At 40.1% G+C, this 16,773-nt stretch overlaps 1 protein-coding gene across 1 annotated transcript in view; it reads left to right on the top strand.

Annotated features, from left to right (window-relative positions):
• Nucleotides 1–16,773, top strand: part of LOC104933052 (actin-binding LIM protein 3) — a 48,758-nt gene that overhangs the window by 12,632 nt on the left and 19,353 nt on the right. Inside the window, exons 7-16 of the mRNA XM_027273756.1 lie at nt 3,277–3,335; nt 6,937–7,017; nt 8,206–8,364; nt 8,528–8,557; nt 9,406–9,517; nt 9,768–9,878; nt 11,248–11,298; nt 13,221–13,358; nt 13,484–13,548; nt 13,890–14,031. Of these exons, the coding sequence (XP_027129557.1) occupies nt 3,277–3,335; nt 6,937–7,017; nt 8,206–8,364; nt 8,528–8,557; nt 9,406–9,517; nt 9,768–9,878; nt 11,248–11,298; nt 13,221–13,358; nt 13,484–13,548; nt 13,890–14,031 (948 nt within the window). The remainder of the gene's footprint in view (nt 1–3,276; nt 3,336–6,936; nt 7,018–8,205; nt 8,365–8,527; nt 8,558–9,405; nt 9,518–9,767; nt 9,879–11,247; nt 11,299–13,220; nt 13,359–13,483; nt 13,549–13,889; nt 14,032–16,773) is intronic.

Below are 16,773 nucleotides of genomic sequence, written 5' to 3'. Positions count from 1 at the left end.
TGAGTTAAAGATAGTGAGCAGAGGAGAGAAACAGTATTCCCTGATGGCAGTGGCCTCTTTCAGCAGGTTAATAAAATGGTTCAGAAATGGTTTGAGGAAAACAACAACAGAGTTGTTGACTTGGCCTCTAAACTCCTCAGATCTCATTCCAATTGATCATCTGTGGGATGTGCTGGACAAACAAGTCTGATCCATGGAGGCCCCACCTCACCTCTTACAGGACTTATACATGTCAGATTAACACAGCACACCTTCACAGGTCTAGTGGAGTCCGTGCTTCAACAGGTCAGGGCTGTTTTGGTGCAAGATAGATAGATAGACAGATAGATAGATAGATAGATAGATAGATAGATAGATAGATAGATAGATAGATAGATAGATAGATAGATAGATAGATATACTTTATCCCAAGCTGGGAAATTATAGTGCAGCAGCAGCAGCATTACACAAAGTGACAAGTGACAACAAAGAATAAAAATATACTATAAAGCAAACTATACATAATAAAATATCAAAAAGCAATAGTAAATACGATAAAATAAAATAAATTGTACAGAGGTATATACAGCAAGTTGGCAGTGTTGATATGTACAAAGTAGGGAGAAATGTGAGGTGACTGTAGATTGTAGATTATGACCTAGCTGTTGTTATACAGTGTAATAGCGTGTGGCAGGAAAGATTTCCTGTATCTGTCCCTTCGACAGCGGAGCTGTAGCAGCCTGTGGGAGAAGCTGCTCCGCTGTCTGTCCACTGTGTGGTGGAGAGGATGCTGCTCATTGTCCATGATGGATAACAGTTTATTCAGCGTCCTCCTCTCCACCACAGTCTCGAGAGACTCCAGTCTCAGTCCAAGAACAGAGCCAGCCTTCTTGATGATCTTTTCAAGTCTGTTGGTGTCGCTGGCTCTGATGCTGCTGCCCCAACAAACAGCAGCAAAGAAGATTGCACTGGCAACAACAGACTGGTAGAAGATCTCCAACATCTTGCTGCCCACGTTGAAGGATCTCAGCTTCCTCAGGAAGTAGAGTCCGCTCATCCCCTTCTTGTACACAGCCTCGGTGTTAGATTTCCAGTCCAGTCTGTTGTCGATCACCACTCCGAGGTATTTGTAGTCCTCCACCTCCTCCACCACCTCCCCTCTGATCCTTAGTGGCTGTGAAGGCGTCTTCTTCCTCCTGAAGTCGAAAGTCTAAAGAGGGTCACACAATATTATACAGGTGGTCATAATGTTATGGCTATCGGGATACATTTTTTAATTTATATGTGCATATATATTATATATATATTATATATATATATATATATAGATATATATTTATATATATATTATATAATATATTTGTGCAACTTTTTATTGTCATCACCATCTGTTTATACAGAGGACAAATTATAGGGCTGTCAATCGATTAAAAAAAATTAACTAATTAATCGCAAAAATTTCTGTAATTAATCGCGATTTAATTAATTCAATAAATTAAATGCATTTTTCTGAGACTGAAGCTTATAATGAATATTTATTTATGTAAAATGATCAAATTAATGTAGAATAAACTCAGATAAAGTTTATGAAATTCATTCATGTTATTGGCTTAAGGTGCACATATGCACAGTGCAAACAGAAAAAGAATGAGGAAATATACTGAGGAGTGCCACACTCCTGTAGTGTAGACTGGGTGTTTTGCTTTGAGGTGATATGTTAAAGTCGTGTTACTTCTGTGGAATTTAAATTCGGCTTTGCAAACTGTGCAAATTGCCTTGTTTTTGTCCACACGAGGCAACTTTTTAAAATAAAATGTTCCCCCTAAAAGTCCGTCCCTTATCCATCTTTACACAACAGACTCTCCTTTAGTTAGGATAGATCATAGACATATATGCACAGACTCTCCTTTAGTTAGGATAGATCATAGACATATTACACTAGACTCTCCTTTGTTAGGATAGATCATAGACATATACACAGACTCTCCTTTAGTTAGGATAGATCATAGACATATATACATAGACTCTCCTTTAGTTAGGATAGATCATAGACATATATACATAGACTCTCCTTTAGTTATGATAGATCATAGACATATGCACAGACTCTCCTTTAGTTAGGATAGATCATAGACATATATGCACAGACTCTCCTTTAGTTAGGATAGATCATAGAAATACACATAAACGCTGCACTGAGCAGATTGGTCCGTTGCTGCGATACGTTACGTGTCCGCCATATTGGATGTGGCAGATCTGCCCGTAAACTAAAACAAGCAGGGCCGGTTTTAGCTATGGGCAATGTGGGCGACCGCCCAGGGCGCAGTCTCCGTGAGGGCTTTAAGTTAATGCCTCTTATACACCCATTCACACACACACTAATATATCTGGGAAACAAAGCTCTACTTTGCCACATCCAAAATGGCGGCCGCCACCGGAAGTAAACAAAACCGCGTTAATTGCGTTAATTTTTTTTTACGCGTTAATTCTTTAAAATTAATCGACAAAATTAACGCGTTAATTTTGACAGCACTACAAATTTAACATTTAACAATTAACACTTATATCTGTTAAGCTTATCGTGTGCTATACTATTTATTAAAGTCCATGTAAACGTAATTCTGAGATTTCTTTCAAAATACATTAAATTAATTAAAATTACTGAAATGTGGTTAGAGGTTCAAAAGTTTTTCACCAGTTTTCAGTCCAGGATTTTGTGGGCGGTCCATAAAGGGTGGCCCGATGACACACTGAGGCCGCTGAGAGATCGAGATGAATTCATCTGGATCAGTGTTTCAAAGTTACTCATGTCATTTTCTGAACTCATCTGACACGTTTCAATTGCTTCACGAGGGGGCGGGACATCAGCACATTCAGCGGACACGCCCCCACAGTCCCGGAGCTGAAAATTAATTTTTACCTGATCTTAACACCTGATTTCATAAACTTGTTGATATTTTTAATAATTCATATTTGGCTGGGTCGCTAATAACACTTTCTTCTTTGGTCTGACAAACTCAGAACAACCCCCCCCCCCCCCCCCCCCCCCCTCTCTCTCTGTCTGTCCCTCTCTCTCTGTCTTCTTCTTTGTTTATATGTGCAGTGAGACAAGAAGACTTACACCCTCTGTCTTAAGACCAATCAAACTGCCTCCACCGCCTTGTGTGTCTGTTTGTGTATTGTTGATTGATGTTGATGCACTGGAGAGAGGCTGATCTACTCTTCATAGGATGCGATAAAGCACACACACATAGGAAACAAAGCAAACTGAGCTAAATTGTGTGTGTTTGTGTACAGATTCAGAGGTTTGGCACCCCATGTGTAAAGAAGCAGCTCGGCTGGAGAGAAAGCTGAGGGTGAGCAATTCTCAAAATACTCACAACCCCCTACCCACTCCTCTATTTCTGTCCTCTCTTTGTCTCTCTGTGCCTGAAATTTCTCATTCGTGGTTTACAAGCCACATTGTTCAGAAATAAAGTATCCCTATTATTATAAGATCAAATTCTGTCTAATACTTTTGAATCTTTGAACACCTGTTTTGATCTATTTTACAGTACTACATGTAATTTATGGCAGGTAGTGGAAATCATTTTGAACAAAACTTGGAACTATCCAAAGAATTAGAGTAATGTAATGTAAATAACACAGGACATATTCTAGTTTAGTTTGTTGATTGTTTCTATTGTCCTCCTCATCTTCATCCAATCAGTTCTGACTGACTGGTGAGGAAACCAATGACAGTATAAATAATGGACAGAGTATGACTGACACCACTCACAGGTTTTAGAAGTGCTGTATGTGAAGCTGGCCACCGCCATGTTGGCATGTCATCAGAAGACCTGAGGCGGGCTGAATGATGCCTGGTCACTCAAACAGGCCATCTGTAACAGCAGCCACCTGTCAATCAAAGCATCCACACTGTTAATTATACATAACTTTAAGCCTTAATATAATTTGAACAGGGGAGTTCTATAAACATTTACCGTCATTACAGTTGTCATAAACAGGGAGAAGTTTCTGGAGGGACCCCAGGAATTTATTCATGGTAGGATTGATAGCAAGGCTGTTATGTCCACTCTGGTTTGGTAATGTTTGTTGGTATGATGACTCGAAGGGCTTTACAATCTGTACAGTAAGTGACACCCTCTGTCCTTAGACCCTCGGTTCGAGTGAGGAAAAACTTGCCCACAAAAACCTTTAACAGGGAAAAAAGGTGGAAGAAACCTCAGGAAGAGCCACAGAGGAGGGATCCCTCTCCCAGGACGGACAGACGTACAATAGATGTCACGTGTACAGGACAAATCAACACAAACATATTGTACAATTACAATGACTGACAAAATGACAATGAATTACAATGAATGATAAAATGACAATGAATTGCAATGAATGATAAAATGACAATGAATTACAATGACTGATAAAATGATTACAGTAGCAGTGGAACCTGTGATAGAGATAGAGAGACACAGATACACAGCAGCAGCAAATCATTAACTAACTATAAACTGTAATGGAGATATGGTAACAATAATGACAGTAGTAATATATGTAGTGGACGTCATGCAGGACCACAGCAGCAGCCACGATCCATAAGAACCTGCTGGACGACAGAGCACAGAAACTCTGGGGAAGAAGTTTAGTTAGTAACATGCATTAATGAGACATGTATGTTTACAGATGGTGGTGGTGATGGTGATGGAGGGAGAGAGAGAGAGAGAGAGAGAGAGAGAGAGAGAGAGAGAGAGAGAGAGAGAGTGGAGTTGGCAATTCGATCCCTGCTCTCACTGCTCAAGTAGTGGAAGGTGAACTGACAGCTGGTGGCCATGGCCGAGGTGCCCTTGAGCAAGGCACTGTACCCCCCAACATCTGCTCCCTGGGCGCTGCGAATCGCTGCCCACCACTCTAGTATATGGCATCTGTCACTGTGTGTGTGATCCTGTGCATGTGCATGTGTGTTCTGACAGGTGCCAGGTGGATGGGTTAATGGCGGAGGAATTATTGTGTTTTTCATAATTGTGTTTCACTTAACTTAACAACTTAACGTATGGAGTTATTTTTGTCTCAAAAATAACCGTAAACGCACAGAGAGTGATCGACAAATGTTCCTTGATTTGCACACGTGTTTTGCTATCCACAAATACAAATTTCTAATTCGTAACTTGAATTTTGGTTTTTACAAATATACGTGTATTTGTAAAATAATTTCACATTTGTAAAAACAAAAAAGCCATTTGTAAAACTAAAAATTCTGTTTGTGAAGCGTGATTCTGCATTTGTGGATCACCATTCACACACACACATCTCTTTCCTCAGTTACGTATTTCTGAGACATTCCTGCCGAGATCCGCACAGATCCACAAACAAATATTCGGGATTCACAAATGGCTGCCCTCCTCACCACTATGTGGCAGTGTTGTTCTATGTGTACACTGATCGTTATATTTATTCAGCTTTCTGGATGTAAAAACAACATTTCAAGATATATCTGGCATTGTTTGAGGAAATTTCTAGCGATAAATGTGCGTTTTACTTTCTAAATCTATGTTGAATGAAAGCAAATTGTGTTTTATTAGTCCTGTAGCGATAATTTATCGTCATGGTTACCATAACAACGGCGGCAGACTCCGTCCATGTTTAGACTCAGAACATGGATGTAATAGATCCATGCTCCGGAAAGCATTTAACTGCTACACTGTGGTAACCATGAAGATAAAGTATTGCTAGAGGACTAATAAAACACAATTTGCTTTCATTCAACATAGATTTAGAAAATAAAACGAACATTTCTCGCTAGAAATGTCCTCAAATAATGCCAGATATATCTTGAAATGTTGTTTTTACATCCAGGAAGCTGAATACATATAACGTTCAGTGTACACACAGAACAACACTGCCACCTAGTGGTGAGGAGGGCGGTCATTCGTGAATCCCGAATATTTGTTTGTAGATCTGTGCGGATCTCGGCAAGAACTGAGGAAAGAGATGTGTGTGTGTGAATGGTGATCCACAAATGCAGAATCACGCTTCACAAACAGAATTTTCAGTTTTACAAATGGCTTTTTTGTTTTTACAAATGGGAAATATATTTACAAATACACGTATATTTGTAAAAACCAAAATACAAGTTACAAATTAGAAATTTGTATTTGTGGATAGCAAAACACGTGTGCAAATCAAGGAACATTTGTAGATCACTCTCTGTGCGTTTACGGTTATTTTTGAGACAAAAATAACTCCATATTAACGTAACTTAACTTAACAATCTAACAAATGCACAGCTCAACACAAGAGGGCCAACTCAGCAGTTTTTCTGCACCTTAAAGACAATGAACATTCTTTTAGTGACACTGATGTTTGCATTTTTGACAGAGGAGTGAAAGAGGCTACCTATGTAAAAGCAGAGAAGCCATCCTTCAACAGAAGAGGCCTCAGACACCAATTATCCCTGACATACAATGCTCATGCCCTGACTCAGGTCCATGGATGATCCACATCTTTGCCAATATTTAGATTAGCCAGGAGGTGGAAGAGGCAGTACAAGCAACATGGTGCAGCCAGAGCCACATATGTTGAGCTTGATGGCGCTTCAGAAACCTAGAGGTGTGACAGTCAACAGAAACACCAAGAAAACAAGTGGAAGCAATGGCCTGGTTAACGATCCTACCAAGGCTAAATACCTGTGTTTTCCCACCAGTTAGTCAGAATTGAAGGAGCCTCTTGGATGAGAGTTAAAGTGTCTTCATTAGATCTACATCTAAGCCCAGTTACCCTAGATTGAACTTTTCCCAAAGAGAGATGACCTGGATGACTGTGAACCTTCACAGATTTTGCACAGATTTTGCACCTGTAACATTGTCTACAACATCTTTACTATTGTTCTTATTTATTTAAATGACATGTAGTGTAGATGGCTGTTGTAACTTTAGTTTGACTTCAGGCTCTTTGTCCTAACAGCTGAGACGCACCTCTGAGACAGCGTCCATTTCCTCTCCAGGCTCCTCTCCTCTCCTCGGTTCCCCTCACAGGCTCATCTGTGTGAGTACCGCCGTGCCAGACATTAAGCCAACAATGCTATGGCTACGCCCATAGCTGTCACTGTCACAGCTTTCAATCACAATATAACCGACAGTGACAGAAGCACAAAGACTTCTGTCTCTGAGCAGATGTTATTATCTATATGCCTGTCTGTCTTTGTGTGTAGCCTTAGTTGTGGGTGCACGGTCAGTTTCAAGGAATTTTCATTTTCTTATGGGAGTGGTCTTAAATGGTATTTAAATTCATTTTACTAACAAATCTTCAGATATTTTATTTTAATTTACTCAGATGTCACCTGTCTGCTTTTCTTATTTTTCTGTTTGTGTCCATTTCAAAAAAAGTTGGACAGTGTCAAGTAAAGTCTGTAAAAGTTGTGAAATACTGAAAGAAAGCAGCTGCTGGAACATCTCACAATGAATGAAGTTAAACTATCAACAGGTTAGTAACATGACTGGGTCTAAGAAAAACATGTTAAAATAAAGAATCTGTGGATTTCATCATCTACAGTTCATAATATCATAAAAAGATTCAGAGAATCAGAAGAAACCTCTGCACACAAGGGACAAGGCTGAAAGCCAATATTGGATGTCTGAGATCTTCAGGCCTTCAGACGGCACTGCGGCATAAACAGACATGATTCTGTCGTGGACGTAGATCACTGCATGGACTGGAAAACCATCATCTGTGAACACAGTTCATCTCTGCAGCTGAAATGCCACCATGCAAACAGGAAACCAAATAAAAAACAGATCCAGAAATGCTGCCGCTATCTGTAGGCAGAGCTCATTTAAGAGCCTCATACACGCATTCATGCATGGCTCTGTAGTAAAATTAATAAAATGCTCATATAATTTTCCAAAAACAATTAAATTTCAAGTTTCAACATTTGATAAGTTGTTTTTGTGTTATTTTCAATGAAATTTGAAAAAGTTTGAATGTTTTGACATCATTACATTTTGTTTCTATTTATATTTTACACAGCGTGCCAACTTCTTTAGAAATGGCAGTCTGTTTATGTTTATCATCAAGCCTGTGTATTTATATGCACGTGTCTTTCTTTCTAAATTCCTATTTATTTTCAGTGTCCTACTTATGACTTAGTTTCTTTTCTCTCTGTCTCTCTATCTACCCATCTCTCTCTCTCTTTGTCTGCTTGTCTCTCTTTTTCCATCTACCTGTCTCCCACAGTCTAAAGCTGATGGTGATCTTTTGGACTATAAGCAGCTGGTGGCTCTGCCCAGGGTCAAAGCCATATATGGCATCCAACAGCCCGACATCATCCCTTATGAGGCCAACCATGCACACACACACCTCGCAGATGACACTCTGGAGCGATACAGCTGTCAGGTACACACACACACATACATACAATCAATAATGAAAGTAAGATTAGGTGAGTTCATTTTGTCTTTTGTTTGTTAAAAAGTCAGATAACAGGAAATGATCAAACGTCTCATGTTAACCTTCTATGACAAAACATTCTCTGACATTCTTTTCTCATCTCATCCAGTCACTGGGCTCCTTATCGCCATATACTCATGTAAGTACTTCACCCAACATTTTTACTCAGGTATGTTTACTCTAAAGTAGCTGTACTCCACATGTCATGTGTTACCGTTTGTAAGAAGCAGGGACTTTAGAGTGGGAAACACTTCATGAAGGACTAGGGATTAATAACATTTGCCTCTATATAGAATCAATCAATCAACAGCACTGATACTGAGCTGAGTGGACTGGTTTGAGTAGGCAGGACAGATCCACATTAGATCCAGGTTCTGCATCACTGTCATTTTAATTTTCAGTCTTTCATGAGTTCAGTCACCAACTCTCCTTTTAGCAGCACAGCAGCCCATGGCCTGATGTTGCACAGTGCAGTGTACAAATTTAAAATGTTGAACAGAAAAAACTGGTGCTACATTGGTACTTGGTACCTGCAGATAAGAAAGATAAGAAATAAGACAACGGATTTGGTATCAAGCAACACAAAGTTGTATCGATGCATCACTGATCTCTGCAGGAAATGGAATAAGAAATGAATTGCTAATATAATCTAAAGGTAAGAACAAATCTAAAAACTGATGGTCCCTTAAAGAAATAAACTTCCCGTGAAAACCACAACATGTTATTTTTACACATTTACATTTTGTGCTGATACAGATTTGATATGGAATCAATATGTTTTTATGCTAAGCTAAACTAGCCAGGGTTCGTATCTAACATACAGACATGAGAGGTTTATCAATCTTCACTCTAACTCAGACAATAACAGACAATAAGCATGCAAGCTGTGCAGCCCATGTGTTGTATAGAATATTAAACTGCTCTGGATGTGATTAAAATTGTGCTTTTGAAGGAGCCTTGTGTGTCAGCCTCTCCCTCTCTCTCCAGGATCTGTTGGACGGTGTTGAGTTGAGAACGAGGCGTTACTCCAGCTCTGTTTTCACCGACTCTCCTGCACACAGTCGCCACGGAGGCTCCCCACTGCACTGTTATCTCCCCGGTAATGTGCCCACCAGCAGACACTTTTACCACATTCTCACACACATACTGTACACACTGTGAAATATGTGCTCTGTACCAGCTCTTTGACTGCGTGCACCATGATGTCATGTCTGGCTTGGAGCTCACTGTTGAGACAAACACTGAGATACATGCAATTGTTCAGGTCATCAGTCTGTGTGTCTCTCATTTTGGGGACATGAGCCTCATGCTTTGGTTTCTCTCACTGTGATTGGCTGCACTGACTGCAGGCAGTGAGAGTGGCAGGAGTTCACCCTATTACAATCAGCCAGAACCCAGGTGTGCCACACCCACCATCACCACCACCACCTTGCAAGCCCCCAGGCATTTCCATGTGCCAGGTAGGACGTCATCCTTAACGCTGACCCTAACCTGTTTACTAACCTGAATTTTAGTATGTCGATTAACCCACCCTCCAAATATCTCTGATACTTTACCTTGTAGGTTCTCATTTTAGAGTCTGGACTCTGTCTAACCAGTAATCATCAAATGATTTAGAGACCCTCACCCCAGATCCACACTAGCTGCTCTCCTAACAGACACACAACCACGTTCCCAGTGGATCAACAGAAAGTAAATCATTTTGATAATTAATTCATCACATTTGAGGAGCTGGAATAATTATAATATGAGACTGAAGCTGAGGCAACATATTTTGCTGTCCTTCATTGATTAATGTCATCCCTCATCATTTTCGTCTTTAAAACTATTCTAACATCCCAGAGGGGAGTCTGTCTAATTTATCTCACCTATCTAGAGCTCTTGTATAACATATGAGCACTTTAATCTAACAACTAATACCAGTTCATTTTACTGAAACATTCAATCAACCCTCTCTTTTGTCAAGCTAATGCCTCTCTCCTCCCTGAACGTCTCACTCTGCCTTTGTCCCCTTCCCTGTTAGAAAGCCTTTACTTTTCACTGCAAGCTGTGCATTTGGTTTCCCTCCATCATCCCCTCCTTCGGTCCATTTCTTACTGCTTGTTCCCTCTCTCCGTGGTTTTCTGACGCTGATAGTCCTTGCCAGCCCTGCAACAGCACTCCCTTCATGCTTTTCAATGCTGAGAAAATTGTATTTGGTGGATGCTTTTATCCAGAGTGCCTCACAGTATCACAAGTGCATACAAATTTAGCATGGATGTCCCACTGGGTGTCAAACCTCTAACTTTGGCAGGGTTAGTTGCATGCTCCGTGCAGTATTTGGAAGTTTTTTATTTATTATTTAACTATTTTTAAATTACTGTAATATGTTGCTGTGGTGCTTTTCTGGCACTCAGCACTAAATGATTGCATAGAAGCCTTCACGAAATGAAAACTACAAGGTGCCACAAGCTCCTGTCATTTCTAAGTTTCTCCCTCTTTGCTATCATCTCTTTCCTCTGCTTCTCCATCCAGCTCACTCCACTCTTCAACTGCTCTCCTCCCTTTTCTTTATTCCTGAGCCATCTGCTGCTCTTTCCCATAATAATCCTTTGGATCTGTATTAATCAGCCTCCGCACATCCGTCTGGATGCGCGGCAATGTCTCCGCCATAGCAGTTTATTACCCGCGCTGTCAGCTTTGCGATTAAGGAGACTGTAAATTCATACAACTCATTTGATGGGACTGGATGAGAAAATCCAGATTGGCCTTATCTCCACTCCTGTTCTCTTCTCCTCCGCCCCTATTCCCTTTGCTTTCTGCACTTATTCTTTTTGTTTCTGTTCTCAGCTACTGAGGAAACAAACATCTACAAGAAAGCTCCCATCTATAAGAGACAAGGTTGGTCAATTCTCACAGCATTGTGTCTTTGTTGCTGTCTACCTGTCAGTGCATTCCTTGTGTGAAACAACATTTATCTGTCTTAATGAATCAGGCAAATAAAATCTAAATTATAGTTCCAGTCTGTCTGACATCTAGTTCTTCTGATGATGTTCAATCCTCCTCTTCAACTTCTCAGTATTCAGGGGAAGTGCTTTTACTTCCTCTGAATATTTTCCTTGATGCAGCAGCAGTTTATCACTGATTGGTTGCAGAGTTTAGATAGATACACGTGAGAGCCAGGTATACTTTTTTGTCCTTACATGGAAATTTGATGCCACAGTCTGTACAAAACCTCACATGAATACATATATGTTAACCAAGAAAAAAAATAGTAAAACCAAACAGCACATCTTTCCACCCTTATAGCTCTCGTCTGTGTATGTTCTGGTTGTTGGATTTTCTGTTCAGAAAAGGATATTAAAAAACAAAAAATGAGTGGTTATTTGATTTTCTTTTTAAAATTCAAAAAACAAAACTTTAAAAAACAGTTGATTATCATTTCCTGTTTCTAAAAACAAAAGATAAAATCATTAGAAGACAGAAACAAAAAAGTGCCCGTTTTTTCATATTGTGCGACTGGAAGTGGCTGTTTTCAAAGTAAGAGCGCATATGAGGACAGTGTATGTAAAAATTTCGGCTCTGCTGTGAAAGTTGATGGACATGGATCAGTACATTGTTTTTCGAAACACTAAAAGAGTGTGTCTCAGGGAAGAGGACATGACTGCAGAAAAACTAAGCTGTATATTTCAGGTAAAAACTAAAAATAGCTACATATAATCAGGAATTTTACCTAAAATATGCGGCTTAGTTTTTTTTTTTTTTTTACTCTTTTGTTTTGAAAAACAATGTACTGATCCATGCCCATCAACTATCACAGCAGCACAGCCATTCTTATCTCATACACAGCACTGTCCTCATGACTAAAACATACATAGAAAGCTCAGTTTATTGTCCAGGCTCAGTTTGAGGTATTTGAGTTGAGAATTTCCTGCTTTTCTGTTTTATACCACTGGAAATGAAATATCTTAACATAAACTGTTTGTTGACCCTTCCACTGACTGTTGTGATGTTATGATGTTATGACCAATCCACATTAGTTTCTTTGTTAAAGTCATCAAGTCCTGACATTCATTCAGTCACAGTAGGCTGGCTGCTCAGTAATTATGGTGCTAAATATGATAATAAAGAATACAGTGCTAAATAAACTAAACTAAAAAGGATAAGGGCTACAGCTGTGATGTTTGATAGTTGTAGCCACATCAGAGGAAAGATTACAGATTATATTCATGAAGTAAAGCTGGGAACAGAAGTACCAAATATTCTGAGTATGTAGGTGATTCATCAGTGCTCAGCTGTCCGGTCCAACAGAGTTACAGTTCTTCAGAAACACCCCTGGATGATTTACGCTGAGCCACAAAGTGCTGACAAACCTCTTCCTCTTCAGTCTGAGCTGGCAATCTATGATCTGGGCTCTGTGGACCAATTTGAATTTACATCATGAATCATTTATAGAGCAGTTTTCATATTAAGGAAAAGCACCATAATCACTATATATACTGTATATTTAGTGTGTGTAGTCAAACCTCAAAAATAAACTCAAGGAGGTGTTTGTTTCTATTAGCAGAAGAAGACAACTGAGAAATATAGTGAGGGTTTGACAATAGCAGATATAGTACACATAAATGATAACGTTATGAATGTTTTTTTCAATATTTGAAGTTGAACAACCACAGACCAACAAACAAACAAATCAAGATAATTTTTTTCCCCTTCACATCCCCTATTTGTTATTCCAAGCATGTAGATGTGTCTAAAAATGTCTTGAAAAGGTTGTCATGATTTATGTTGATACCATTCCTCTCTGATCCTCTTTCCCGCAGACATATCTGCATCTCCAACAGCCAGTAAGATTAAGACCAATGAGAACCTTGTCAATTCCAGCTGCCTTTCCACCTCCAATTGTAACAGCCTTTATCACCCAGAGTCGAATTACTACCCATATACTGGCTCTCCAAAAGGTACCCCTTCCTCTCTCTCTGAAACAAACACCTCTGCACACACAAGTATTTAGAAACCTGTATTTACACCAAAGACAAGATACTCTCACATCTAGGCTCTCTTTTATCTCCATCTCTGTCTGTAGTCTCCCGGGTAAGGAGGTTTTCGTCTGGTGGAGAGGAGGATGCATGGAATCACAATCTAAATAGGGTAAGAAAGGAAGATGTTCTCCTGCTCTCCTTTTATATTTTAAGAGTGTGTGTTAATATTTAATGATCCACTTAATTAACCTTTTATTTCCAACCTCACCCACTGGACATAATACAGAGTGATGCTCCTATGTTCCCTTAACCTTCTTTCACTTCATTTTCATCTCTCTCTCTGTCCAAACAACAACCATTGCCTTTTCCTGCCTTTTGTTCCATCACCATCTATCAACCCATGCATCCATCCCACTCCCACCTTCACTTCTTGTCTCCTTCCTACTATTCCTCCCCCCTGCTCTTCCCACTCCCCCCTACCCTTCCTTCTCTTTCCTTCCCTACCCACAGGGAATTGGAAGGTTGATCCTGAAGGAGGAGATGAAGGCACGGTCTGGTTGTCACGACAATGACCAGTGGGGAAGCAGACGCAGTTCCCGCTGTAGCAGCAAGGAGGGGCTGAACAATCTGGGATTCAGCTCCCTCAGTGGCTGTAAGTGTGTGGTTGGTCATTTACTTCATGTTGCATACAGTTCACACAAAACCTCATGGTGGAGCTAAAAGAAGAGTCAGAGGATGACCAAAGCCAGAAGACTTCATCGATGATTCATCCAGTAGTTGTTGAGACATTTCAGTTTGCATCAACATGCTGCTAGCATGACGAAAACAGATTTCAGCCTCAACACATGAAAGTAGTCCATTGCGCTGAAAACTGCCAAACAAGTTAACGATGCAGCTCCATCCTGATTAAACCTGTCACTGCCAGGTAAATCTCTATATTTTGCAGTTTTCAGAGTTTTTAATCTCTGTGGCGACTGGAGCACCAGTATTGATGAGTTTTACATCAACTAGCTCAATGCCAGCTTTTTACACCGTACAGACTGTATCTGTCCTGTCCTGAGAGAGAAGGTCAATCTCTTGCCAGCTCCTTTGCAACAAAACAAAAGTCAGTTTTTTATGGTTTGTCCATTGTACAAAATTGGATTATTGTCCAGCTCCATTTTCTGATAACTCTGTGGAACCTCCAACAATCCAGTCAGGTTTGCCATTTCCTGGAGCTGACAGCAGCACCAATTCTTGGGTTTATTTGTGTTGTATTGAATCTCAAAATAGTATTTTAGCAGTATTTAATAGTATTTTTGTTTGCTTCCTTGGATATCTTGTTGGTGGTCTACCTATGCATTTAACTATGGGGAGTAAGGCTGGTCTGTTGTGCTGGCTCTCTGCATATACATTTATCTTGTGCGCGCAAATCGAGAAAAATGTGGGAAAGATTTTTGTCTTGTGGCCATGCAATACCATATGAGCACTCAATGTAGTAAAATGTTTTCTCAGTACAGTATATATTTTTTCTTTCTGTGGCAACCATCGGGCTCTGTACAAAGAGGTTGGGTTTCGTGTTGAGCACTGACTCTGTTAGACTGTGTTTGTGTAAATACTCTTATTTCCAGGTGGGGAGACAAAGATTCCACACTGCAGGTTTAAGTCTACACTTTAAGCTTCAGACAAGGGTTGTTACAGTGATGGCTGTATTGGGGTTGAGGATGTGGTTAAGGTTCAAGGCTGCATTAGCATCAGATTTCATTTAAGGTAATGGTGATGTTAGGGCCGTGGTGGTGAAGGTTAGAGTTTAAGAAATGAATATACTCCTCCTTATAGGACGAATTTGTGTGTGTCTCGTTGTGATGCCGAGCAAGTTGTGGTGGGGGGAGTTTCCCACTTCTATATTAACTCTCCCATTGATCCCATTCCTCATTGCATTCAGCACGTGTACCAGTGAGACAAAGATAGAGAGAGTGGGAAAGAGAAAGAGAGAGTGTTTAGGTGTAGGTAAAATGGGAATAAAAAAGAGGAGAGACAGAGAGAGAGCGAATGAGACTGAGAGTGAATTAAATCTAAAAGAGAATGAAAGAGAGGGAGTTAGAAGCTAAAGCAATTTGAAGCTGTTCAGAGAAGATGTATGACACAAGGCCAAGAGGTAAATCAGGGTCAGAGAGTGGTGGAGAGGGAGAGGGAAGTGAGGTCAAACACAGAGGGGTGTGGATAATATGGGTGTTGAGTGCTGCACAGTAATCACTGTGGGTTTAGTGTCTGCTGTTATTATACAGATTAGAAAATACTCAGAGGTGAGTGTTCATCTAGTCCAGGGGTGGCCAACTAGTCAGAGACTAAGAGCCACTTTTTTTTCTGTGTTACTGCAAAGAGCCACATTATACACATGGGCACACATGAACTTCATCCCATTCCTTAATCATGTATGCACACACACGCACGCACACACAGACCTCTGCTCAGCCAGATTTATTGAAAATAACCATACCAACATGATAATATCAGTTATTTTCAACAGTTAACATTGTGTGCACTGTCTCACACACACAAACTCTCAGTTCAAGCAAGTCCACAAACAAAAATAGAATAATTTTCAATAACATTTTTCTCTTACTATGCTGCTTAGTGAGACTTCTGGCATTCCTTATCTTGAACAATCCTCTTCAAATCTGGCTTGTATTCTGTTGTTGCCACTCGAAGCAATTCTTTCAAATGAGTGTCAGTCAGAGCAGATCGATGCTTTGATTTCACATGTTTCAGGGTAGAAAACACAGACTCGCAGACGTACGTTGACCCAAACATTGACAGGTATGGGCAGATTTGCTTTTGCAAATGCAGCCATCATTGTTTCTTTCACATCTATGCCACGGGTTCTGTCTTTTAATGGCACAATATCAAGGAGTTCTTCTTTGATCATACATTCATTTGACACAGACCGTGCAAATATTGCCAACTGAGGCTTGTCTTGTATGTCACAACTCTCATCCAATGCCACACTAAAATACTCACATGCTTGAAGGTCAGAGTGCAACTGTGATTCAACAGCCGTATTAATATCCGATATTCTGCGTTCAACACTGTGGCGGGACAGTTGTCCGTTTTAGTTTGTCGTCTTCAGGAGACAAGATTTCAACGGTGTCAATGAGGCATTTTTTAATGAAGTCCCCTTCGTTGTATGGCTTTTTAGCCCATGCTATGTTACAAGCCAGTTGATATGATGCAAGTGTTACGGTCTGCGAGTGTTTCGTAAATTTTTGGAAAAACTGCATCTGCTTTTCTGCGTGACTTTTCAAAGCGACCAACTTGTGAAATTTGGAAATTCCTGTTCGATGTTAGGATGGAGTGAGCTAAAGTGACGCTGAAGATTTGAAATGCGCTAATGCTGCGTGACATATAAGGCAGA

This window comes from Larimichthys crocea, chromosome XXII, assembly GCF_000972845.2.
Source record: "Larimichthys crocea isolate SSNF chromosome XXII, L_crocea_2.0, whole genome shotgun sequence".
In the NCBI taxonomy this organism is placed as follows: domain Eukaryota; kingdom Metazoa; phylum Chordata; class Actinopteri; family Sciaenidae; genus Larimichthys; species Larimichthys crocea.
The sequence above is the reverse complement of the archived record's forward strand: the minus strand, read 5'-3'. Positions and strand labels throughout refer to the sequence as shown.